Source organism: Pleurodeles waltl, chromosome 4_2 (assembly GCF_031143425.1).
Source record: "Pleurodeles waltl isolate 20211129_DDA chromosome 4_2, aPleWal1.hap1.20221129, whole genome shotgun sequence".
In the NCBI taxonomy this organism is placed as follows: Eukaryota; Metazoa; Chordata; class Amphibia; order Caudata; family Salamandridae; genus Pleurodeles; species Pleurodeles waltl.
Genome location: NC_090443.1, coordinates 430,748,549 through 430,776,256, shown reverse-complemented (window position 1 = coordinate 430,776,256; position 27,708 = coordinate 430,748,549). Strand labels below are relative to the sequence as shown.

Here is a 27,708-nt window from a genome sequence, read left to right as displayed (position 1 = left end):
TGCCCCAACCCCTCTTACCTCACTGCGTCCTCTCCCGATCCTTCCTCCTCTATTCTCCTACCTCCTCCTACCCTTCCTTAAACACTCCCCACCCCTAAAAAAATAAACTACCCTGTGTCCGCATCCCGCTCCTAAAAAATAAACTACCCTGACCCCCCACCCACTCAAAGCCCTAAAAAAACTATCTCAACCCCCCACCCCGCCCATGACAAATAAACTACCCGATCCCCCACCTACCCTAAGTACTAAATCCAACCCCACTTACCTCACTGCATCCTCTCCCGATCCTTCCTCCTCTCCTCCCCCCCTTCCTTAAATGTTCTGTCGTCCCTAAAAAAAACTACTCCATCCCCCCACCCTAGGCCTAAAAAAAACACCCCAACCTCCCCCACCCCTGCCCCAAAAAAATAAACTACCCAGGCCCCTCCAACTGCTCTAAACCCTAAAAACGAAACTTCCCCAAACCTCCCACCACCCCAAAAAAAATAGTCCTAACGCTCCAACACCCTAAGCCCTTAATCCACCCTCCACCCCTAAAGACTACCCTCCAGCCCTGCCCTAGCCCCACTTACATCACCGCGTCCTCTCCCAAGCTCTCTGCCTTAACTATGCACATGCGAAGTTTGAAAAAGGCATGAGTTGTTCCGGCAAGTGCTGTTCCGCTTGCGTAGGAAACATCTGCGTTGTTGGCAACATAATGTTTAGGACGTTTCCCCTCAAATGTTGCTTTAATCAAGCCCTTTGCGTACATCACAAAAACCCAAGGCACGACATGGCATGGACAACCTGGCCAAGTCCAGGCAAGCATACTGAAAGCACCTGTGGAATTTGAAAAGAGAGACAACAGCCAAGCTATATCTGCCAAACTTTTGCACAATTTTAAGATCAGGAGACACAGCAAGTTCTGAAAGTTGGTGAACAATCTAAACAAGCTGTCACAAACAAGAGCAACAGTAAATATTCCAGAACAAACATGGAATCAGTTTCTCACAAAACACTTTGGCCATACAAGCCCTGCTAAAGACCAGTTCTCGAACAACGGCTTCCACCGATCTCAAAACCACACTAACCGGGCTTTCGACCTCAAGCCCTCTGTCCATCTGGGCTGCAAAAATCAAGCGTTGGATTGCCAAGAGTTGAAGAGAAGGGGCCCCCGAACCAGATGATATCCCAACTGGTTAGTTCAAAGAAAACAAATCGTACTGGGCAAAGCACTTGGAATTAGTCTACGAGAGTCTAACTATTCCAAGATCATTCCCTTCTTATTGAAAGGCTTTAGAATCATCCCAATTCAAAAAAGGGACCACAGTTAATGATTAAGCAAGTTATCGGCTCATAACTCTCTTGGACGTGGAATCCAAATACTTTGCTGGTTATGTTTAGGAGCATCTAGTAGTGAAAACTACTTAATCCTGTTTAATCAAACAGGGTTGGCCCAAGGAGCAGGCACAATCTCACACCTACTGGCCATATCACTATTATTTGACCACAGCAGGGCATCCAAGCAACCTCCCTACTTTTCATTCATAGACTACAGGGCCACTTTCGACCGCATAGACAGAGGATTGCTGTCGAACAAGCTGGCCAGCTAGAACATACCTAATTGGCTGCAAAGAGCTATAATCCTCCTCTACACTGACACCTGGGTCAGGTTTAAACTCTGTGATGGTGCCCATCTATCAAGGAAGATTCCAACCTACCAGGGGCTTGGCAAGGGTGGGTGCTAGCCCCCACTCAATTTAACATTTTCCTGGCCGACCTGTAACTTGCCTAGCGCAAGTTAATTTGCATGTTCCGAAGCTGGGAAAGAGCTCACTACTGTGTTTGATGTACGCGGATGATTTAATTCTACTTAATCAAGCTAAAATTGGCCTCCAAGGACTTCTGGTGGTGAGTTCCAATATTCTGAAACCAACGGCATGGTCATCAATTACAAAAAGTCCTTAATAAACATCCAGGGAAAAACATTGCAAAGCCCACATCAGTGATGTCTGGGGAAAGATAACATTGAAGAGGCGCAGGACCTGGTCACCTTTGTAGATAGCGAGGCCTCTTTTAAACCACATTTCGAGGTGATGCGCCGTAAGTCAGTCGCTGTTACAGCCCTTTTCAAGTACATCAAAGTAGCTACAGGATCCTACCACTGTTGAAAATAACCGAGGGAAAATTAATGCCAACCCTCGCCTACGGAAGTGAAATTAGTAGGGGGAGAGACCATGTTTACCTGGACAATACCATTACTAAACTCTTCAAAGCATACATGTCTCCAGCCCAACTTTGCCTTGAATTTGGTTTAGTTAAGCAGGCAATTGCAAGGGAGGGAGCTTTGTCAAACTCTGCTATAAGCTAAAGAAGGGTACGAATGAGACACTTTTGCTGCTTTTTAACGCAAAAGTGGCTTAAACTTACAAAATACTATTGTATTTTGTAAGTTTGCGCCACTTTTGCATCAAAAAATGACGCAAATGCGGCGCTAAAAAAGTATAAATATGGGCCTAAGGGACATATTTGCAATCCCCTTGTGCCACCTTTTGCCCCGCCATAGCGTCAATATTTTTACACTAAGATGCTGCTAAGGTGGCTTTCCTGCTGTGCCATATTTACAAAGGGGCTCAATGTTTGCAATGCTCAACTTTGTAACCCCGTGCGCCTCATTATGTCTGCTTCAGGCATAATGTATGCAAGGGCGGCGTTCCTGCGCTTGGAGGCACAGAAAAATGGCGTAGTAAAATTTACAGTATTTCACTGTGCCATTTTTTCTGTCATTTTTAACGCCTGCTCAGAGCAAGCATTAAAATGACTCACCCATTATATTCAATGGGCCTTCCTGTGCTTTGCTGCACTAGCGTCAACATTTTTGACATTATTGTGCTAACAACTGCTATGGTGCGCCTTATTGTAAATACGGCGCAAATATGGTGTCGAGAGGTGCCGGTAAAGGGGGGCAAGAAAAGTGTAAACAAGCCCTGTGTGCTGCCAGTGCTTCACTTTCTGTGACGCGAAAATAGGGCAGATTCAAATCTACAAGGCCACGCAAAGCCACCATGCATGGCTTTTTACGGCCTTGTAGATATGGTGTAAGGCAACACAGTTTAAGTTGCTGCGCTGCCTTACACTGCGCCAGGGAGGCGTACGTCAGGGAGGCGTACCATGGACTTTGTGGTGGGTGTTAACCACGCAGTACCCGTGGGATTTGAGGCATTCCCAGATTTACAAGAATCTGTAAGCCTGAGAATGTGTGAAAACTGTATGCATCCCTAGTTCAGGCGCAATGAGGAGAAATCTCTTCATTTCTCCTCCTTGATTCCTCTTTCTATGGGTACTGCATTTTGCAGCACACATAGAAAGAGGAAATGCCTCTTTGGTTTGTTTTTGTTATACAGGGGCTGATGCCGCTGTAGGTCAGCAATCATCCTATTTCAATGCCACAGACAGGTGCTTAGCTGCAGGCTTACGAAATTTCTGATTAGGCTTAACCAGAAAACTCCAAGCATACCAGACGTCTTGATTGCAGGAGCAGCTGAAGGCTTCAAACAAGTGCTTTTAGCAACCAGCACAGCGGAGATACTAAAAACTGTCTTGGGCAATACCTTGGGACAACAGCCAACATTTATTAAAAAGGTATACTGGCCACCATGGTATCCAGTATTTTAGCATCTTTAAAGTACTGCTTTTTAACTCAGTCACTTTTTATGCAACTTCTTAGGTAATGTTCTTATATAAGCACTCAGTGCAAAGGTTTTCATTAACTGCACTTAAAATAAATTTGAAATTTGAACTAGTTTCTCTCGATGTCGTCTACAGGCTTACTTGTACCTTAAGAGTTTTCAAGTGGATATTCCTAAATTTTCCGTGCCCTTCACCACAGAGTTAGGCAGGCGTTCCTTCTCTGTTTTAAATTGGCCCAGGGGACTCGATCCTTGAAGGGGAGTCCGAAGTGACCCTCAGCAGTTGGGAGAGCCAACAGAAGCAGTCTCAGCTCCCACAGGCAACCCACTGGCAGCAGCCACAGTAAGTCGCATTGAGGCCTGGCCAGCACACCTGAAGAGGAGTCCTACATCACTGGAACAGCAGAGAGAAGACTGTAGTGGGCAGGAAGAAGTGCCGGGGGTGGCACTACTCAGAGCCTAAATATCCCTTGGAGTAGAGGACAACAAGCCTTAGTAGTTGCAAGAGCTGCGGTGCACAGGAGAGGCAAGGACTCACCGTCTCCCAAGTTAGACAGCAGGCAGAGAGGACAAAGGGGACCACTCCAGGCCCCCACCTGTGATGCAGGATCCAAGCAGTTCCAAATGAGAGCAGATCCACGCAGCCCGACATCGTTGCTGTAGGTGCCTGCAGATGCATTACTCAAAGGGGGAGTCCTTCTTGCTTCTTGGTGCAGGCTGAAGTCTCATCGACCCCAGAGGATGCACAGCTGTGGAAATATTTGCAGTTGCTGGAAGGAGCTGGGTAAACCATGTTGCAAAGCGAAGTCGTCACTAGAGTTGCACCTTTGTCGGTTTCCTGAAGGGTCCAGTTCCAGTGGTCAGAAGTCGAAGTAAGCGATGCAGAGAAGTCCTGGTGGAGTCTTGCACATCGAATCTGAGGACCCAACTGCAAGGGAGTCCTTAAATAGCCCTAAAAGGGGGTTGGTAACCTTGCAAGGTGACCAGCTATCAGGAGGGGGCTGTGATGTCACCTGCCTCACCTGGCCACTCAGATACTCCCAGGGGCCTCTGCACATCTTCGTTTTGCGTTGGCAGAATCAAGTGGCCACCTGGAGGAACTCTGGACACCACCCCTGGGGGCAGGGGCAGGGGGGAAGGGTGATGGACAATGGTGTGGTCACTCCCCTTTCCTTTGTCTAGTTTCATGACAGGACAGGGATCAGGGGTCCCTGGGCTGGTGCAAACCGGTCTATGCAAGGAGGGCACCAAATGTGCACTTCAAAGCAAACCGGCGGCTTGGGGAGGTTAACCCTTTTAAGCCTTGAAACACTTATTCCCAAGGGAAAGGTTGTTGCCTCCCTCTGCCACAGGAGATCCTTTGTTCTGCCTTCCCCTGCTTGAGTTGGTCAAGCAGCAGGAGGGCAGAAACCTGTCTCAGGGTTGGCAGCAGCGTGGGCTTCCTGGGAAACCATGGAAGACTGGTGAGGGCAATGCTGGGGGGTCCTCTAAGGAGCCCTCAGAGTGCATGGAATGATACAACCAATATTGCAACAGTATTGGGGTATGATTCTGACATGTTTGATACCAAACATGCCCATGTTCGAAGTTACCATTATGCAGCTGGTGCAATGGAACTGGAGCTCGCAGGGGCACCTCTGCTCATGCAGGGGTGCCCTCACAGGGATGCTCCCTGCCCTCTGGGCTAGGTGGGCCTACCATAGGAGTGACTTGCAGTGACTGTGCTGAAAGGTTGAATGGGTTGTATGGGCTCCCATGGGTGGCACAATACATGCTGCAGCCCTTGTGGAACCCCTGGTGTCCCAATGCCCTGGGTACTTAAGTACCATATACTAGGGACTTATAAGGGGCCACCAGTATGCCAATTGTGGAGTGTACAAGTCCTAGGTAACCAAACTTAGAGGGAGAGAGAACAATCACTGGGGTCCTGGTTATCAGGATCCAAGTGAAAACAGTCTAAGCATAGTAATAGCAGGCAAAAAGTGGGGTAACCATGCCAAAGAGGGTACTTTCCTACAGTGCTCATGCCTTTACATTTTGAATGTGTGAATGCACAGTCAGGTTTGTGAACTTTGAACCCTACTGCGCCTTCAGGTTCTCCATCAAGGGTTTTCTCTGGAGACAACATAATTACTTTCCATGAGGCAAAATTAAATGTTCCTTCAGAGAAACTACAAATGTCGATGGGTATGACTATAAAGACATTACAACAAATGGTCCAGTCCAGGTTTTTAATATCTTTAGTTCCAGGTTCTGTGAAATCACTATTTCTTAATGCAAAAGCAGGAGTGAAAACTCCTCAGCTTCTGAAAAAGTATAAATGGCTGCAACAGGTCAAGTCTTTTCTGCACGCAGATCTGAGGCCAGCATTTACGAACACCTCATACATCATTTCTAGAAACCACAACACCTCCAGACAGAGACATAAAGATGGGGTTCTCTGGGTTGTAAAGAGGCGCTCTGGGTTGGAAAGACTGCAGTATTGCTGCAACTTCTCAAAAGGCAACCTATGCACCAGCTCAGTTGGATGACAAGATAGGGCTGTGTGAGAGTTACTACAAAGTTTATAGATGATCTTCAAAGGGCCTGATTCAGAAAGGTAAATGTACACCTTTGTGTAAGTTTACTCTGTCTCACTATTTTCAAACAAATGATTTAATAGTGAGTTTACGACTGAAGACTCTGCAGTTGGGGTGGAGAACTCAGCACATAAAAAATAGGACAGACCTACCTTTTTATGTGTGGGGTTTTCCTCCCCGACTGCAGTCTCCGCAATCGTAAACTCACTATTGAATCATTTGTTTGTAAATACTGAAAAAGAGTAAATTTAGAAGTGTAAGTTTACCTTTAGGAATCGGGCCACAGACTGTAGAAGCGGTCTGTGAAGGGATAATCGTTTCTAACATGGTGATTAGCCCTGAACAAGGATCCTTCCTGTAGACATGAGGGATTTGAAAGATGAGGGTAGTGGGGACACCCACCCACCAAAGTTCACAAGAATCTCACCAGGTGGAGTGGTGGGTAGCGTTGGGCTTAACTCATGAAACCCTCCCCCATCTCCTGGGTTAAGGAGCCCACAAGGCAGTGGGGCTGTTTCCTTTCAGTGAAAAGGACGGGGTGCGGGCAGGTCTGTACCGACATTGAGCCATAACCCTCACCTGTTAAAAGCAAACAGTCTTTTTTCTACTCTAATTTAAAAATAAAATGTGGGTAATGGAGAATAGACTGGGGCTATTGCCACCAAGGACATCAGTACCCTCTGATTTCATTCAATGTAGAAGGATCTAAACAGACGAGGAAACCAAAATTCATTTCTTTTTTCAATTCCATATATATTAACACAGATCCAATTCTTTTGTTTCTTCCTTGTTCTTTATTCAAATTTACAAACGGTGAAGTCCACAAAAATGTCTTACAGATGCACATATCAGTTTCAAGTGTCACATTTTACTATCATTAAATGCAACCAACACATGTCTTGTGATAAGCCGCTTCCTCTCTTTTCATCGTTTCATAGAGTAGGTTTTCCTAATTGCCTATGAGTATCTCAACGATACTGATTTAATGATCATCCATACTTCGTTTCCATTGGTATTTCACTCTTTATTTGGACAAAAACCCTCCACTTCGATCTCCTACGGCAGCCCACATACGCTACATGCTCTTATAGACTATAGACTAGGAAGATGCAATGTTTGCGGACAGCCATCCAACGTGGATCAAGTTCTTAAAGATTGTAAGAAGGACTGGGAGATCGATATAGAGGTTCACCTGTCCACAAGGTGGATGAGGTAAATTGAGGTCATACTCCCAGTATGTCCACTATACATCAGGGCTGTGTTTTTTCAAATGAAACTAAAGGAGAAGCTGGCATGGAGATGTACCCTGCACCCCAAAATGGCAAGTAGTCCCCCCCACCCCCTAGGGGATTTATCCTCAATGGCCCTATTCAGAGTTTTGGGGGGAGGGGCAAAAATCACCCTATACACCAGGATAAATGTTTGTTTTAGAAAAAAAGAATGGGGTGGGGGCAGCCTATCCTCGCATTGTGCTTCACGCCCACCCCTCAAGCCCCAGCAGTCTTCTTGCTACCTTGAGTACTCTAATCCGCCCTCCCCTCAGGTCAGGAGGGGAGGGCGGAAAGCCCAGATTATAATAGGGAAAGATTTAAAAAAAGAAGGAACGGTGTGAAAGCCTCCCGTTGTGGCACCAGGTTGCATCCCCCACCCACAGAGCCCACATAGTACCCTTCCCTAGGATGAGATGGCAGAAAGTGCACTGGACATCAGGGGCCATGTTATGGCTAGTGACCCGAGGCACACTAAGCATTTGCGCCCGCTCTTTGCACCCCAGCTGCCCCCAGCAAAGGCACTTGGTATTATACAAAGGCTTGCAGATACTTTTGTGGCTCCTTCTACAATATGAAAAACACTAGAGCACATTTTATGCCGCTGAATCCCAAAGGGCCATTCCCTCATTTCATCAGGGAGTGACTCCATGGAAATGGGGGAACCCTTTGCATCCATGCCATATTACAGGCACCAGCGCAGAGGCAAAACACCTCGTGGGAGGTGCATCACATAGAGGCAGCTCCCAGTCAGTGGACCACCGTGAAGGTGTCCTTGGCAGGGGGACTCGGGTACTAGGTACCCACTAGCAATCTCCCCCTGCAAAGAGAGACGTGTCTGCTTCTAGTAAAACCTGGAGCTATGAGTTTCATTATTGGATTCTCTTCAGTTCCTGTGGAAACTGTCAGAGTTCACACCAGCAATGAAGATGTGTGTTCTTTTGCAATTTGCTCTATTGTCCTGGTCAACACCAAGAGCACATATTTAAGGGAGCACCATGGCATGATCAGGGACAGTGAAGGTGAAGCGTCATTTGGGCCTAGGAGGTTTTTTTTTAAATAGGTTAGGGTTATGTCCATCCTGGTATCAGGCCACACCCTTAACCACTGGGCCCAAACAGTCTTTCTGCACCACTGGGCCCTTGAGCCTAATTAGGTTAGCTATACCCATGGCAAGCAAAAGTAAATTTATATACTTTTGGTCATAGTTTGACATATGGATCAGCACATAGGGGCTACCCCCCTCTTCCCTCTGTTCTGTTTCCTGCAGGAGTCCAAAAGGGCATCTGGTGCCTGGGTGACAGGTTGACCCCCCCAAACCATTCCATTTTTGGACACTAATCCCTAGTGTTTAGTGGCCTTTCTGCACCCCTGGGGCGGAAAGATAGGAGGCAAACCCTCCAGTCTCCTTCCTAAAGGTGCAGGACTGTCTGGTGCCTGGGTGTGGGGGCTTCAGTCCAGTGCCAGGATAGGAAGTCACTCTGTTCGTTGTGTTTATTGTTTTCATTTGATGGTCTGCGGGGTCTTCTGATTTCTGATGTCCCCAGAGGAAGGCCAGAAAAGGGGTAAACACCCCAATTTGCCCTTTTAGTGAGGTCTTAAAGCCCACCAAAGTACAGAATGAGGGGTTTACCCTCTCTCTGCCAGTCCATATGTCAAAACTACACCCAAAGAAATCCCAGTCCCTCTCACGTGCCATCAGGAATAGCTGTACCACTCAGCTGGCATCCAGTACACCCTACCAGCCCTTTGGATTTCCAGAAACTAGAGACTCAAAGGAATCTAGGGCGATGTGCTGTGCCTGGAACCCTGTACATGTTCTAATACAGAACATCCTGCAAACTTTACAAATATGCCTAAAATACCCAATTTCCAATCTCTATTTAATGGGGAATACCTGCAACATTTAGACTTAGAATCAGCCAGCACCTAGGGAACCGTACCAACCATGGGCACTTGTGAAACATAAAGATCTTGGGGAATCCAAGGGGGTGTGGCTTGTATGGATCCAAGCATATTTTTTACCCAGAATACCATGCAAAAGTCAAATTATGGGTCGCCAACACTCAATTTCCCATCTTTATATACATAATTCTTGGGCGCCAAAGCTTTACCACCCTGCACTCCTATACTTACCCTGGTATGAATGCTCCTTTCCATGTGTAGGGGATTCTAGCACATCATAGGAATGGACCACAACGGTAACCATTTGAAGGCTACGTTGACACTACATTGGTTACTTCTAAGTTTTGACCAGTTCCTGTCACAGGCGATGGGCCCAGCCTCACAAGTTTGGTATTGTTTTTATTGAGAAAAGTATTGGAACGCCGGGTGTTAGGAATTTTGTTGTTACCCACAGGTTCTGTGACTTACCCGCACAGAAATGTGACAAAGTTCTGTGATTTTTGCCAAGGTTTAACATTTGCAGGGCATTCTGGGTGGGAAAGACTAGTGGAATCAACATAAAACAATCCCCGGACTCAGAAATGTAGGGGGCTGGTAGGTTTCCTTGGGTGCTGGTCTACTTTGTGCCCAAATATTGCAGTTACCCACATCTCTAGAGAGACCAAATTTAATTGAAAAATCTTTATCTCCGCGTTGAACTTTAGAGGCTTTTTTGCTGCGAGTCACTTGCCTATTTACAGAGAGCACCGTCTTTATCAGGAGATGTGCGGAAATCCTAGGTGGTAGGATTCTTTGCAGTCCCACAGAGCCCAGAAATCTCCCTCACAAATGTGAGAAAAGTCTCTTATTTTATTCAAAGTTTGACGTTTGCAGGGATTTTTAAGTGTGTTAAAGTAGTGGGATGTCTCCAAGCCACACCACACTGGACTGCCCCAGGGATCTCGTTTTCAGAAATGTCTGGAGTTGGTAGGCTTTCTTTGGTGCTGGCCTGGGGCCAAATACCACAGCTATCCACATTTCCGGAGAGATTTGAATTCAGTGGAAAAACTTGATACTTCCTTATAACATTGTGTTCCTTTCGTTTCACATGTCATGGGCCCAGCCACACAATTGGGATATTTTTGTTTATTAGGAGAAGAGTGGAAGCGCTAGATAGTAGGACTTTTGTCAATCTCTACTGATGATGTAACTTTCAATTACAAAAATGTGAAAACGCTATGGTTTTAGCCAAACATTACCATTTTCAGGCCATTCGGGATAACACAAAGTAGCTGGTGTCCAGTTTTCAGAAATTCCTGTTTTTGGTAGGTTTGTCTGTGTGCTTCCTGACCTGGGGCCCAAATAACAGAGGTAGTTGCACTCTCAGAAAAACTAAAATTCTAAGGAAAAATATTGATGACTCTACATTGCTATTTCCGCTTGTCAAATATTCTAAGAATACTCTCATAGGTGGGGTACCATTTCTATCGGCAGAAGTGTGGGAATGCTGAGTGATAAGACTTTTGGTGTTCCTAACAGATTCCTGAACTCTCCCTCTCAAAAATCGTAGTAGTAATTTTTGTTTTAGCCTAAGTTTGATGTTTGCAGGGCAGTAAAATTGGTGGGATACATAAAAGCCACACCACTCTGGACTCTTCCTGGTAGCTACTTTTCAGAAATATCTTGGGTTGGTAGATTTCCCTCAGTGCTGACTGATCCTGTGCCCAAATACCATACTTAACCATCTCACCAAAAAGACTGCCATTCCAAAGAAAGTTTTTGGTACTGTCAAGTTGTATTTTGAAGCCTTTCCTGTTGCCGGTGATAGGCCGACCCACACAAGTGGGGTACAGTTTTTATCAGCAGAAGTGTGGCAATGCTGGCTCGTATGTCTTTGTCAATAGCCTCAGATTCCAGAATGACATGAAAATTGGCAGCTTCAAACCTCAGCTTTCACTATATGCCATTCACCCTGGACTTCAGCCTCACTGTCAAGTACCACATTGTCAAGAAATGAAGATGGTCTGATACCAACTCTCTCTACTGAAGAAAGTGACATGTTCCTTTTAGAAAGTGAATTTATAAATGCTGTAAAAGCCTTCATATTCTTGCATCTGGATGTTGGCAACAACCTGCTCCAAGGCCTTCCTGGTTCTACACTGGCTCACCCGTAAAGAAGTGCTACATGCCGCACACGTCTAATCTAGGGCCTGCAGAATTATGATCTCATCACCCCCATCCTGATGGAATTCCATTGACTACCCTCGCTGGCCCGAACCATGTTCAAAACCAGAAGCATTATTTACAAAGTCTTCATGACCGACATCCCAGCTTATCTTGAGAACAAGTTCACCAGTCCTGCTGGTAATCAGCCCACCCCCAACCAGAGCATCATCAGACTACATATTAAGAAGTGTGACAAAATAAAAAGCAAGCCAGCATACCTTTTCCATCTCTGCACCCAGAATCTGGAACATCTCTGCATCCATTAGGATCAACCCAACTCTGCTCCAACTGAAGAAATAATTTGAAGATGCACCTCTTTAAGGAACACTCCACAGCAGTGTATTAACAGGCCTCAAACCAGCTCATTCTCCTATCACTTGTCGATTTTATATTTGTCTTTTTGGTACTGCGTAGCACTCCATTGCCTTTTGGCTAGGTCCGCACTATAGAAATACCACATACATACACACATACATAAATACAACTTTTTCTCAAAGAAATGTGGGAAAATCCAGTGATTTTAGCCAAAGTTTGATGTTTGGAGGGCGTTCTGGGTAAGAAAACATAGTGGGATCAATACAACCAGAACCTCTTGACTCCTCTGGGTTTCCAGCTTACAGAAATGTCTAGGTTTGTTAAGTTTCCCTAGGTGTCTGCCGACCATGGGCTTGAATACCTCAGCCACCCACATTCCCAGTAAAGTTGAAATTCCAAGGAAAAATCTTGATGTCTCTGTGTCGTATTATGGGTTTTTCCTAAGGCAGGTGGTTAGCACACCGACAAAATTGGGGTACCATCTTTATTGAAAGAAGTGCAGGAACAAACACAGAATAGTAGAATATCTGTTATTTATTAGATTTCTCTCCATGTTTGACTTCCAAATGTAAGTCAGTGTGCTAGAAACAACACATTTTGCACAAAGATCACATAAGGTGCATAACCCCGAATGAAGAATTGTATGAATAACTATTTATAAACTCAGATTATTTGGTACATTTCAGAAATGCATAACTTCCCTTCATACCCATTTTTCATTCAGAGATGTTACCTTAAGAATTGATGCACGGTTGGTTCACAGAGAAAAATCGTAATTATCGCTGAAGCTATGTTGATGGCTTTGTTTATCGCATGTTTTGGACAGTCAACAAGCTTTTGGAGATCGGCCCTTTGGAGTTAAAAATGCAGATGTAAACCTTGTCACCTATTTCTATATTTTCCTACTTACTTTCATTAGCTTTTATTTCTACAGTTAGTTTTTTTGGTTAAACTAAGAGCCATCTACAGAAATGACCCCTTGCTGAATTTCAAATGTTGTCCACTTTCCAGATATGCACAGCTTTTGTAGGTTTATCCCTGTATTTGAGACCTTTTTCTCCTAAAAACTACAAGTGGGTATGTTAGAAATGGGGTCTTTGGTTGACAGTCAGGTTACCCCCTGTCCAAGCAAGGACCCTCACTCTAGTCAGGGTAAGTCACACACAATCCAAATGATCCTGTGCCCACCCTTTGGTAGATAGGCACTGAGCAGTCAGGCTTAACTTAGAAGGCAATGTGTAAAGTAATTGTGCAATAATCATGCACTAACACAGTATAAACACCACAAAAATACACCATACAGGTTTAGAAAAATATGGAATATTTATCTGAGTAGATTAAGGTCAAAACGATCAGAATTTGATAAATACAATTCAAAATATCACTTTTGTAATGATAAATAGAGTCTTTACTTTTTTTAAAGTAATATGTATCTCTTACAACCACAAAGTATCTGGTTTGCGTCTAAATTATCCACATGGGACCACAGAGGAGTAGATGCATGGAAAACGGGGAGGTGTGTGCCGGTGTCTCCGGGGTCACAGAGACGATGCGTTAATGTTTTTCCATGCAATAAGGACTTTACGTCGATTTCTGGCACGCAGGCTTGGGTCCTCTTCGGGTTGCAGGGTATTTGGACAGCCCGGGGACGATGCAGAGAAATCCTGGGCGTGCAGGACAAAGTCACAGGAGCTGCGTTGATCCCATAGGTGATGCAGGGAATTTTCTGCTGCACGGCAGGCGCTGCATCGATTCTTCTCACAGGAAGTCGGGCTGCGTCGTTCCGGTTCGGCGATGCATCGATCCGGTGGGCTGTGCGTCAAAGTTCCGGTCGCAATGTTGGCGCTGCGTCGATCTCCACTCAGGTAGCCAGACTGTGTTGTTCCGGTTCGGCGATGCAGTGATTTTCTCACCGCAGGGCAGGCTGTGCGTCGATTTTCGCAGCACAAGTAGTCCTTTGCAGAGATTAAGGGGGTCCGCGGATGACGGAAGCACCGCCAACAGGCTGGCGGTGCTTCATAGCCCATTCTGACCCGCGGCGGTAAAGAAAACCGGGGCCGGCGATTTCCCGACGTTTTTGCCCCGGCTGGGCGAATCCGCCATGGCAGAGCTGCAAGCAGCGCTGCCATGGGGATTCTGAGCCCCTTACCGCCAGCCTGTTTCTGGCGGTTGTCACCGCCAGAAAGAGGCTGGCGGTAACGGGTGTCTTGGGGCCCCTGGGGGCCCCTGCACCGCCCATGCCACTGGCATGGGCAGTGCAGGGGCCCCCGAACAGGGCCCCGGCCGGCTTTTCACTGTCTGCCTAGCAGACAGTGAAAAGTGCGACGGGTGCAACTGCACCCGTCGCACGGCCCCAACACCGCCGGCTCCATTCGGAGCCGGCTTCTGTGTTGCAGGCCTCCTTCCCGCTGGGCCGGCGGGCGCTAACATGGTTAGCGCCCTCCGGCCCAGCGGGAAGGTTGGAATGCCGGCAGCGGTCTTTTGGCCGCGTAGCGGCCAAATGGCGGTTCCCGCCTGGCGGGCGGCTACTGCCGCCCGCCAGACTTGGAATGACCGCCTAAGTCTTTTTGGCCCTGAGACTTCAGGAAACAGGAGGCAAGCTTTATCCAAGTCCTTGGAGAGCCCTTCTCAGCAGAGCCAGAGGGCATCAAAGCAGCAGGCAAACCGCAAGGCAGCAGTCCTTTACAGCAAAGCAGTCAGGTGAGTCCTTTGGGCAGCTAGGCAGCTTCTCTTAGCAGGTTGCAGGCTCTGGTTCAGAGTTCCTTCCCCAGTAGGTATCTTGTCAAGAAGTTTCTGAGTTGGTAGGGTCAGAGACCCGGTTTAAATACCCAAATGTGCCTTTGAAGTGGGGGAGACTTCAAAGGGTGGCTTAGAATTGCACAAGGGCCCCTTTCACTTCCATCCTGTCTGCTAGGGTCCCAGTAGGGTGTTTGGCAGTCCATTGTGTGAGGGCAGACCACTGTCCTTTCAAATGTAATTGTCAGGCCCTTCACCCACCCAGCTCAGGAAAACCCATTCAGTATGCAGATGTGTGCAGGTGTGACTGAGCATCCTGTGTTTGGGGTTTTCTGAGTGAAATGCACAAGGGAGCTGCCAAATAACCCAGCCAGACGTGGACTGTAAGGCACAGAAGGATTTAAGTGTAGAGAAATGCTCACTTTCTAAAAGTGGCATTTCTTGAATAGTAATATTAAATCCAACTTCACCAATAAGCAGGATTTTCTATTACCATTCTGGCCATACTAAATATGACCTGGTTAGTCCTTTCAGACCGGAATCTACCACTCAAACAGTATATGAGGGTAGCCCTAATGCTATCCTATGAAAGGAGCAGGCCTCACAGCAGTGTAAAACGAATTTAGGAGTTTTACACTACCAGGAATATAGAACACAAATGTACTCACAAAGCTTAAAATCTCAACCCATCACACAGAGGTAAAACCTGTAATACAGGCACTTTATTCACACTTACACACTTATTGATGGAGAAAATACAACACTGGCAAGACCAACCAAATTCTTTAATATTAGTTTTTCTCCAAGCTCATGCCTAATTGGTTACAGGAGCCAAAACCAGTAAGACTACATCTCTCCCATTTTAAGATATATCCACTTGCCTCCTCTTGGATATAGGATTGAATTCAAGATATCTTGCATAACACAGAAGGCAATACATAGAAAACGTCTTAAAACATTTCTCGCTGTTCCACTTGCAAATAATTTCTTAGAGGAGGTAATACAAGTTTTTCCTCCAATTTAGGATCCTTCACCTCCTTTGGAGCTCACTGTGGTGCTCCACATTTTGGACTAGTACTTGATGCTTCTAAACATTGACTCTCACTACAAAAGGCTTTTTAATTGTGATTATATCTGTCTGTAGGGTCAATAAAAGTCAGTCTCTTACAGCTGTGTTTTTACATTTACATAGGGTAGTCATAAAGACTCACTTTCAGTTCCTCCCTAAAGTGGTATCAGTTTAAATCTATCCCTTGACGGGTGCCTTGCAAGAATTTCTCAAGTGGAATAATCTCTACACACGGAAATGTGAGTGAAAGGCAGAATTTCAGCCACAGTTTGAGGTTTCGCATGGCATTCTAGGTAATAGATATTTTTGGGATCCACGCAAATCACACCACCCTGCACTCTCCTTGGTGTCTAGTTTTCAGAAATGTCTAGTTTTAGTAGGGTTCCATAGGTAGCGGGTTGGGCCTGAGACCAAATAATGCATCTGCCCAGATCATCAAAACGGGTTGATTTGCAAACCGCACATTTGATATCTTTACTTTGCAGTTTGTGGCCTTTCTTGTCACAGGTGACAGGATTAGCCATAAAAGTGGGGAACTCTTTTTATTGTGAGAAACGTGAGTCTACACAGAAGTAGAACATTTGTTATTATCAAGTGAATTTTTCTCCATGGTGTGTGTCTGAATGTAAGGTAGCATGCAAGAAAGAACACATTTTGGAAAATGTACCCAGGATCACACGATAACATGGGTAAGTCTAAATCCAGAGCTCTACAATTTACTACTATTTCTAAATTCAGTATCTTAGGGCATATTTTAAAAATGCACAGGTTTCCTACTTCCACCATTTTTCAATCATTAGATTTTACCATATCATGCATGGTCGGCACACAAGGAAATATCATTCTAAGCTACATCTCATTTAGTGGGTCTAGTATTACATGTTTGTGGTCAAACAACGAACACTATGGCCCATATTTATACTTTTTTAGCACCGCATTTGCGTCGTTTTTTGACGCAAAATCGACGCAAACTTAATGGTATTTTGTAAATTTGCGCTGATTTTGTGTCAAAAAACGACGCAAATGCGGCGCTAAAAAAGTATAAATATGGGCCTATATATTCCTGCAACCAGATGGCTTGGGGAGACGTAAGAGTAGATTACGTATGTAAACCAGGATTGGAACAAAGAAATACAGATTAAAACATCTCCCAGTTCTATGTTTTCTTACTTATTTTAATTATTTTTCAACAGTTGGTTTGTTTGGAAAACTATGAATGATCTGTACAAATAACCCTCAATGAATTCTGAATTTTGTCTACTTTTCCTAAATATATCAGTATTTTTCGCACTTGTGTACACTACAAACTGCAAGTAGGTAGAAACCCCTAAAAAAAGGAAAAAGCGACTAACGCTTAGAAAAATGTCAAAACCTGTGGTAAGAAAATGTGTTTTTTTACAATAGTGCTTTCTTCTGAAAACTGGAAAATGGTAATCGTGGTACAGCAAACCTTTGTTCTTTACGTTTTTAGAAACAAAAAAACTTTTTGCACAGCACTTTCTTCCCATGTAATTTTCTTTTTTGCTATATATTGAATATTTTCTCAGTTCCCTGCGAAAGAATCCACACAATCAGTGCACCTTTAGACTCCCCAAAATGTAGAAAAAAGGAACCAAATTTGGATTGGATATCATGTGTGCAAGATTTAAAGATGGTTTAAGCGCATAGTGCCCCTCCAAACATAAACAAGCATTTATAATGCAATGGGTCTCGCATTTGCTCGAGTTAGAGCTATTAGCATTGTGAACTCCTAACCGGACTTTTCTGGCCACACAAATTACAAGAAAAAAACACAGCGCGATTGTGCTATGTAAAATGCAGCTCGATCGGGATCAAATTTAAAACTGAAAAACCGAGCACGATTGCGCTGTGTAAACCCCAGTGCGATCGCACTGTGTGGAAAATAAAAAGATAAAGTAGTCCGGAAACCATGCTGAAAACATCGAGCATCGAATGGTTTCAGTAGTTTATTGGTGCTGTGTTGGTGGGCTAAACACAGGAAAAGGCATGACGTATGCATGCCTTTCACAAATGAAAGAAATCGGATTTTAAAAGGCAAGCCCACGAACCAATGAAAGTGACTGACGTGACATGGGATGGTTAGAAGTCCAAAGAGAGATTACAGCATGGGACAGAGCGCTTTGCGCTCGCCCATAAAAATGGCTCCACACTGGGACGGGAAAAGCCTCAGCAGCTAAGGGGTTAAATTACATGTTGTTTACCATTTGTTCTGATGATTTTGTATAGGTTATAGTCAAAGATTTCCATTGTGCTGCATTGTCGTTTGTAAAAAGTGGTCCCAAGCACAAACCCTTCTATTCTAATGTTCATAACTTGAATGAAGATTTCAACAATGCAGAGTTAGGATTGCAGGTAAGTAAGTACCTTTTCTTATTCCTTCGTTGACTGACTGACTCTGAGTCCCTCCATCTCACTTTACCCCTTGATTCTGCTTCACCCATCTGCCTGTCTCCTGCCTAATATTTCTCCTATAATTCGCAGGTTCCCAGAGGGGAAGCCAAGCGGCGCCAGCAGCAGTGGTCGGGACGGTGGTCAGAGCGGCGGAGGCGGGGGCCTTTTTCGTGATGAAGGAGACGACGATCTGTATAACTGAAGTGAAGAGATACCCTATGCTTTGAAGGACTGAGATAGAAGCTGCAATCTTAATTTCTGAGAACTGCAGGGAGTGGCGGACACTGCCTTGCCTTTTCTCATTTGCCTTACTGGAATTGAGATTTGGCAACAGGCTGGTTATTCTGAAAATGAGGAAATGCCACATTCAGAATCAATCACATGTTCCCGCCTTTCTGAAGCCTGAACTAGTCTATAAATCTCCCAGTACGAGTTTTATTTTGCTTTGGCTGTAGCGTTTTTCTCCTTTCTGATCCTGGGCATGTGCAGGGCTATTTCCTCTATGGCTGTAGCTTCGAGTTCTCAGTTCTGATCCTGAAACCTTTGCTCCTATTTTCAATCCGATCGTATCTGCTGTTCTGGCGATTACATCAGCATCCGAGCCTCGCAAACCTCACTCTTTTTCTCCACTACCCTGACGCAGAAAACTCGGTGTGACTTTTACTGCTGAAAAACTAAATGAATTTGTCCTTTTTAAAATAACTTCAGTTGGTCTTGGAAATAAATGTCCATTATCTTTTTTTGTTGTGGTTTGCGTGAAAATAATAATGTCTTTTACTTTCGTCAGTCCAGGTTTCTGATGAGAGGCTTACCTGTCTACCAGATTTCCCCTGCATGGTCTATGGGCCCATTAGGTGTATATGCTTGAGATGTACTTGCACCCAAGAGTTTTACTCTGACGTCTGCCTGCCCAAAGAATTTCTACTCTGAGGTCTATCTGCCCGCAGCTTTTCTACTCTGTCGCCTGTCGGGCCACCAGGTTTTTGGTAAGGATGCTCTTTAGAGAGAGGTGTTGGACTCCTGTAAAGTTTTTGGGCTACCCTTTGGGCAGCTCTGGCCTCAGAGGAAGCCTGTAGCGAAAAACAAAGCTTTGTGTTCTGCCCGTAGATCGAGTTGGCTTTTTCGCACATTGTGCAGTCACAGCTCATTCAATCGACTATAAAATGAATACGAGTTCGTCGATCAGGAAAAATATGAAATGAGATTAAACAGTAATGTCCTGTAAGGGGAAAAGAAAATGAACTTTAAAAAACAGATACACAACATTGACCTTTGAAAGGAAATGTCTATTGAATGAGCCTTGATGCCCTGCAAGTAAAATAAAATAATTTAAGAAAGACTTCTTGTCTATTTATGGTAACCATCGCTCTACTGAGGTGTGCATCACGCAGTCTGTAAAAAGCATTTAAAAGCCATTTAGGGGTCAGTTGCTGGCGGTTAATACAAAGCCTGACCAAGCCTAATTAAAGAGCTGTCACTAAGACAGTTGCATTGCAGAGTTCGCTGTGCGTCAGAAGCTAGGTGTGTGTGGGTCAGCGCTCAGAAGGTGGCGGAATAGTGGGTTGTTGCATCAGGAACAATTCTCTGTGATGTTTACTGTCATGTTGCATTGATCAAGACCACAGCCCCACAGCTGAAGCTATATGTCAGCATGGATGAAATGCTGCTATTACATTTGAGTACTGCAGTAAGATGTACATAGACTGTAGTCAGCAGTAAGAATGGATTCTGTATTGTGTGTATTTTGTTGTGGCATGTATGTTACACTTTATGTTCCTAATGAAGGGGCAATGCATTTTGACTGCATTGGGATCATGGGTGTTCTTTTCGGTATGCAGGGTTGAAAAAGGATGTGGCTTGTACAGTGACCTTCACAGGGTGTGTGGCATGGGCTATATGAGGTTTGGAAAAATGTGCTAAATATTGTGTTGGAGCATTGCTGTACTTAGGCATGAGGTGTTGGGCAATAGTGTGAGAATAGAAGATTTGTGTGTGTTCACATTCATTTTCGTTCACTTCACAATTAGGCATGATTCTCAAGTACTCTTATTCTTGCGTCATATCTTCATCTCCTCCCCCCACCGCTGTAACACTTTGCCAGTATGGGATTTGTTGAAGGAGGGACCAGTGTGGCTTGATTGGTTGTACAGACCTTTTGTAGAAGGAAGCCGTGTCCTAAGCCATGAATGGACCAATGAAATTGTGCCTGTTGCTTTGAAAGTAATTTGTCTGTCCACAGGGAGTCAATGTAGATACAGAGTGCTAGAGAAACTGCATGCTCTGAAGTTGAAATGAAGGAGTTGTCCTACAGCTGCTTTCTGGATCTTCTGTAACTTTTAATCACTTGATCGGGTTCTCAAAACAATATATGGTTTGCATGGTACAGCAAGGGAAGTACTCGACGGATCATGGTTTATATATTTTAGTGGAATGCTAAGTAATGTAAGATTCAACATAGGCATCTTATCATGTAACAGCGTACTTTCCTGGATTAGGGAAAGGTTTGACTCCATGATCCCGTCTAGATTCCTCATATAGAGAATGGATTAAGGAGTAGTCCAAGCTCCCAAGTTCTTTTGGCCAAATGGTGGACAAGTGGTCAATTTCCCCAAGGCAAGTATTTCAGTTTTTGATGTAGTCTTTTTGCATCCACTGATCTATGGCCAGAAAATATTGAGGATTTCAGAGGGGTCTAAGTGGGCAGGGTCTTAAAGTCCACTTAGTTTGTTAAAGGTTTTGGATAATTTGTGTATCATCCACTTAGCTGCAGCAGTTGAGTTCGAAGTGGATGGTAACACATTCGCAAAAGGGAAAGGGTCCCCAGCAGAGGTTTAAGAAATACAGTTGAAGGAGGGTTTTGTAATCACGGACTAGGTTAAAGAGGAATTCAGAGATGGCCTCACAGGCTGTAATAAAATGAAATGGAATCTTTTTGCACAATTTCTTAACACTCTTCTAGTGCAGGAATTTGTTTGCAGTGATGCCTCATCCAAGATGGCAGTTGCTGTGGACAATGATGTCACAAAGTGTAAGTGTAACTAAAATTAAATATTACAAGATTTGGAAATATCATCTCAAGACTTTGTGGTAGTGGCCATCTTGAATCTTCAGTATAAAAGGAGAGAGTGAAGTGAATCAAATCACTTCCCAAACTATCCGCTAGAGTTTTGGAATCTCTGGAAGTTTTTGAAGCCATGCTTTGTTCTTCATATTGCCTTGTATTTCTGCTTCTCTTGCCACTGCCACAACTACTGGCTTGGGAGTCTGTATTGTCACTCATGATGGTCTTTTCCTAAATTTTAATAATCTCCTGCAAGAATTTGCCGGTACTGTGTTTCACTTATGGAATGAACATTGCTGATCTGGGAATAATTTTAGAAGACATCAGGCTGACGTTTCTGCATATTTAGTGAACTTTACTGGATTGTGAGTGCTATTAACACACTTCTTATGATACTGTAACAGGATGTCAGCATAAAAATTAAACACAGTGACAGTTTTTGTTTGTAGATAAACGTCCATGTAATAAGAAATTTAAGAAGCATATCTGTAAAAGAATTGGTTGTAAGCCAGTTATTAGTTTGCTTAAAAGAAGGTGATATTAGAATCTAGCCTATGATAGTAGTCAAACGAAAACTGATAAGTAACATTTTCTTTTGTAGACCATAACACAAAAGTTGTGTTTACCAATGTTTGTCTGTTTTGAAGAAAGCCTTGCACTCGCTATTTTTTCTCTCTTATCCCATTCCCCTGTGATCCACATTCAAATTGTGTAGGTTTAGTGTGCCTTTTGTGAGAGTTGGAGTAAGCCTTGGTGTATTCATGATACTTTCACAGAACCAAGACTTCACGTAAGTCTTCAGATTTTATGACAGATTGGAAAGCTCACAAATATAAAATTCTACCTGAGTACCCAGAATCCCACCACTTTCTCTTTGGATGAAATGGGAAAGGCCATAGAGGCCTTACAAAAATATATGGAATTAACCAGAATGAAAACAAATGGTTGTGTCAACAAATAATGGGAATGTCAGACAAAGTAGATGGAATAAATGTCTCCACTGCTCCTCTCCCTGCTACTGATCCTGGGGAAGTTCAAGTTACACTTAATAGAAAAATACCAGAAATAGTGATGCCTGTGCAGACACCTGTGGAAACACACAGATATTGGGAATATTTATGAATCAATGTTGTCTGCATCTGTTATGTAAACCCAGTGTTTTTCTAACCCCTGAGGTAAAGGTTGCTTTTATGTTATCCTACTTGTCAGACAAAGCAGATTCTTTGTCTATGGTTCTGGTTGAAGAAAACAGTCCACTACTGTACAGTGTTGAAGATTTTGAGAAAGAACTTCAAAGAAATTTTGAAAGTGAAAGGAGAACTACTGCAATATATTGCATAATTTCAAAGATTGATATTATAGTCTAATTAGCCTGAAGAAAAAAGAGACACTATTTTCCCTAGCGGCTTGAATGAGGGATTAAGTGATTTACTTTCTCAAATTCCAGATAGACTATAAGATATTGAAGAATTAATTGATTTAACCATAAAGCTAGATAATAGGATGCCCGAAAGAAAAGTCTGAGAAAAGAACACAATACAAAGTAAGGTGACCTGATAGAAATATCTCTAAAGAGCATGTATGCTTTCTACTCCTTGGACTTATGCCGATCCGTGCTGTTCATCCTTCTCTTGATAATGAAATAAAGGTATTATGCAGATAAAAAAACCTATGTCTATATTGTGGCTCAGACGAGCATTTTGTTAAACAATGTCCCAAAAAAAAAAAAAACGTTGGTCAGGAAACTACATTTCTCAGCAAAAGTAAGGGATGATTCATTGAGGAGCATTTCTGTGAATAGCCCCATTAAAGAAGGATTACTGAGTACCTTACAGCATATGGCAGACTATATTTATCCTGATGTTTCTTTACATGAGAGTGAACATATTTTTCCACTATTTAAAGCAGGAATTTGAGAGCTACTGACTGACAACTTTATAGACTGGGGTAGTTAATCATTTAGGTTTAAAACTCCAACTGGAAGAAAAAACAGAACAAGTCAGAGCTGTAGATGGTACATACCTCACTTTGGGACAGATAACTTATTCCACCGAATCCATGTAAGTTATTAGTTCACACTTGCATAAGAAAACTCTCTCATTTGATGTTATTGATGTGCTACAATTTCAGTTGATTTTGGGGATTCCTTGGCTAACAAAGCATAACTCACCTATAGATTGGGTAGAATCAATCAGTCAGAATTTATGAAGCACACTACTCACCTGTAAGGGTTTCAAAGCACTGAGGGGGTTTGGTCCTCAGTGTTTCAGTTGAAGAGCCAGGTCTTAAGGTCCTTCCAGGGTTGAGGTAACGATGGTGACTGCCTGAGGTGAAGAGGCAAGGTGTTTCGGCTGTTTGTTGGGCGGAAGATAGATGATCTTCCTACAGCTGAGGTACGGTGGCTAGTGCCTGTTGAGCGGAGCGGAGAGGTCTGGTAGGTCCTAGGTCGTGGAGAGCATTGTATGCGTGTACAAGGAGTTTGAAGTTGATCCTTTTCTTGACGATGGTGCCAGTTAGGTCTATCTGGTGTTTAGTTATGTGCTTGTAGTAGGTGACATTCAGGATGAGTCTGGCAAAGGTATTCTGGATGTGCTGTAGCTTCTTTAGATTCTTCTGGGTGGTGCCGCATAGAGGGTGTTGCCATTGTCGAGCCTGCTGGTGACCAGAGCATGGGTTGCGGCTGTTGTTTGGGATCCATTTAAAGATTTTCTGGAGAAGTCAGAGTGTGTGGAAACAGGACGATGAGACAGAGTTGACCTGGTGGGTCATGGTGTGAGATGAAGCCACTATGAAGCCGAGGTTGCGTGCGTGGTTCATTGGAGCGGGGGATGCTGAGTGTCACAGGCCACCAAGAGTCATCCTAGGCAGAATTGGAGCATCTCAGGAAGAGGATTTCTGTCTTGTCTGGGTTGAGTTTAAGGCAGCTCTCCTTCATCCAGGCAGTGAAGGCTTCCATCCCGTAGTGGAAGAACTTCTTGGCAGTTGTAAGGTTTTTGGTCAGTGAGATGATCAACTGGGTGTTACCGGCACAGGAGAAGATGTTCAGTCAGTGGCTTCTGACAATGGATGCGAGCAGGGTCATGTATATGTTGAAGAGTGTGGGGCTCAGGGAGGAGCCCTGAGGCAATCCACAGCTGATCTCTGTGGGTTCCGACAGGTAGGGCAGGAGATTGACTCTCTGTGTTCTGCCGGTCAGGAATTAGTGTATCCACTGTGGGGTCTTGCCGCAGATGCCAGCTGTGTGAAGTCTGGAGCAGATGGTGTGATGGAAGACCATGTCGAAGGCGGCCGATAGGTCTAGTAGGATGCGGGCTGCTGTTTGGCCGCAGTAGTGAAATATGTGTTTTGACCACAGACTTTGGGGGTCATTCCGGGGTTGGCGGGAGCACCGGCAACAGGCTGGCGGTGCCCCGCAGGGCATTCTGACCGCGGCGGTTTGGCCGCGGTCAGAACAGGAAAACCGGCAGTATCCCGCCGGTTTTCCGATGCCCTGAGGAATCCCCCATGGCGGCGCAGCTTGCTGCGCCGCCATGGGGGATTCCGACCCGCTCACCGCCATCCTGTTCCTGGCGGTTCCGACCGCCAGGAACAGGATGGCGGTGATGGGTGTCGTGGGGCCCTTGGGGGCCAATGGCATGGGCACTGCAGGGCCCCCCGTAAGAGGGCCCCACCCTGAATTACAGTGTCTGCTTAGCAGACACTGAAATTCGCGACGGGTGCCACTGCACCCGTCGCACATCCTCCACTCCGCCGGCTCCATTCGGAGCCGGCATCCTCATGGAGGGGTGTTTCCCACTGGGCTGGCAGGCGGCCTGTTGGCGGTCGCCCGCCAGCCCAGTGGGAAACCCAGAATACCCGCGGCGGTCTTTTGACCGCGCAGCGGTATTCTGGCGGTTCCCTCCAGGCGGGCGGCGGGATCAGAATGACCCCCTTTGTGTTGCACCACTTTGCACCTTGATTTGAGGTCTCGTGCTCACCAGTTGCAGACTACATTTTGTATTCAGTTTAGCTGCCTATTGTCTTTATCCTAGCATTAGACACTGCCATGTTAAATCTGCTCGTACTTTTCCACATTGTAAACTGTGCTTGTTTTCGTGCTGTTTCTCAGCAAGGGCTTTGGTTGATAAGGATTTACTCAGACGGCAGGGAACGGCCTTGTTTTGATTTGACATCTTGGGATTCTGGCCAAACCCCAACTAGCCAGCATTTTTTAATATTTCTTCCTGATGGGAGGGGTCTTTCCAGAAAGCCCCTTTTCTGGTTCTTTAAGATATAAAAAAAAAAAACAGTGCGACAGTGAGAGGGTGTGTGAGTGACCTGAGTCAGGATTTTAGATGTCAAATGCCTGATATCTGTCCTGTGAGGGTGGAGATCCCTTTCTCGCAGTCGAACGGGGTCATCTTCTTGCTGGCATGAGAAAGATGAAGAGCTTGGCAGGCCCTACGGTGATGAATTTTCACTTTGTTATTTGCTTTGCAGTATAATATAAATCCATATATTTGCTGTGTACATTGCAGTGGAGAATCATTTTGGTATAATTTCCTTTCATTGCTGTGACTATTTTTAAACGTGTGCTTTCAACATGCTAATCTCCTTCTAGGAACCTCGTAGTAAAATAATAATAAATGTCTTCTTTAAACTGAGAAGTGCATTCCAGAGATTTGTGTTAGCTCGGTCATTAGTGAAAGCAAAACAGCCGCGTTCGAAGAGCGAGCGGATGTCATCTGTGGCTGTAAGGGCAGTCTTCGTGCTGTGGTGAAACCTAATTGGGAGATGTACAGGATGTTGGTATCCTCACTGTGTTTGCAGAGCTGTGCATTGATGGCCTTTTCAATGACCTTGGCTGGGACAAGCAGCAGAGAGATGGGTCTGTAGTTCTTAGGATCCAGGGGGTCGGGCGTGAGTTTCTTCAGGAATGGATGGATCTCGGTGTGCTTCCAGTCCTCTGGGAAGGTGGCCATCTCCATGGAGCAGTTAAGAGTGTGGCGGAGCTCAGGTGCGATGGAGGAGTTGGTTTTGTTCAAAGTGTGGTGGGGGCAGGGATCACTAGGGGTTCTGGAGTGGATGCTGCTCATGATGGAGCGGGTCTCATCGATGGTGAGGGTGCAGGATCTGTAATGGTACAAAGGATCCAAGCTGGAGGGTTGTTGGTGGGCTCAGAGGGTGTTGGGGTCCCAAGCTATCATAGATGTCCTTGATGGAAGAAGGTGGTTAGTCTGTCACAGAGGTCCTGAGATGGAGGGATGTTTGAACTTCCGATTGAGGTTTGGCGAACTGTTTAACCATGGCGAAGAGCTCTTTAGTATTGTGTACAGTGGTGTTTATACAGTTGTGCAGGGTTGCTTTCCTAGTGGATCTGATGAGGTGGTGGTGGGATTTGATGGTGGATTAGAAGGCCGCGAGGCCCTCTGGCGACTTGCTGTTTCTCCTTCTCTTTTCTGGACATCTGCTGGTGCAAAGGCACAGTTTATTTTTCTTCTCCAGTTTGTCAAGAAGTATGCAAGGCCGACGGACTGAATGAGGTGAAGGAGGAGGTCATAGATACCATTCTACAAGGGACCACCATCCTCGCAACTTTGGAATCGAGATGTTGAAGAACCTGAGAAGACACTCCGTAGAGAATATCATGACTATATTGATGTACTTAGTAAATAAGAAACTGAAAATTACCACCACATAGCCCACATGACTGGTGTATTGATTTGGAGCCAGCAGCCAGACTCCTTTGTTGTAGAATCTATGTTCTCACTGAAAAAGAGGCTGGACGCTTAAAGATTTTTCTGAACACATATTTGATAAATGGATTTATCAAACACTCCCAGCCACCTATATTTGTCATCCTTATTTTAGTAAATATATCAGTTATAAAGCCCTAAACAAAATAACCATTAAGAATTGTTATTCACTCCCCTTGATCTCAGTCCTGTTAGATTAATTAAAGGATGGACAAATATTTACCAAAATAGATATAAGAGGAGCTTTTCACCTAATTCATGTACGAAAGAGTGATGAGCGGAAGACTGTGTTCAGAAAAAAATGTGGTCAACTTTAATCTCAATTAATGCCATTTAGATCATGCAATGCCCCAACAGTTTTTCAAATTTTTATCAATTACTTCAACAGAAAATTTGTACACATATTTGTCATGGTATATTTTGAGGACATCCTAATTTTTTCAAGAGATCTTGAAGATCACGTTGGTCATGTATGTCTAGTGCTAAAGAAATTAATGGAAATAATTTACATGCCGAGGCAAAGAAATGTTATTTCCAGGTCTACACAGTGGAATGTTTGAGATTTGTTACGTCCACGGAGGGTCCAAAGATGGATGACTTGGGAAATCAGAACAATCCTGGATTTGCCAATACTTAAATCAGTGAAAGATATTCAGAGGATTTCACTATTTTTTACAGTTGATTCTTGATAGGTTTTCCTCAATTTGGCCCTCCAATCAATAAATTGGTGAAAAAGGTGTCAACTTTTATTAGAG

At 44.5% G+C, this 27,708-nt stretch overlaps 1 protein-coding gene across 1 annotated transcript in view; it reads left to right on the top strand.

Annotated features, from left to right (window-relative positions):
* The window catches only part of LOC138292866 (transitional endoplasmic reticulum ATPase-like), a 187,998-nt gene extending 168,502 nt beyond the window's left edge, over positions 1 to 19,496 (top strand). The window contains exon 18 of the mRNA XM_069231705.1: positions 18,248 to 19,496. Coding sequence (XP_069087806.1) covers positions 18,248 to 18,359 — 112 coding nt within the window. The 3' untranslated portion in view covers positions 18,360 to 19,496. The remainder of the gene's footprint in view (positions 1 to 18,247) is intronic.
* Positions 19,497 to 27,708: the final 8,212 nt, after the last annotated feature.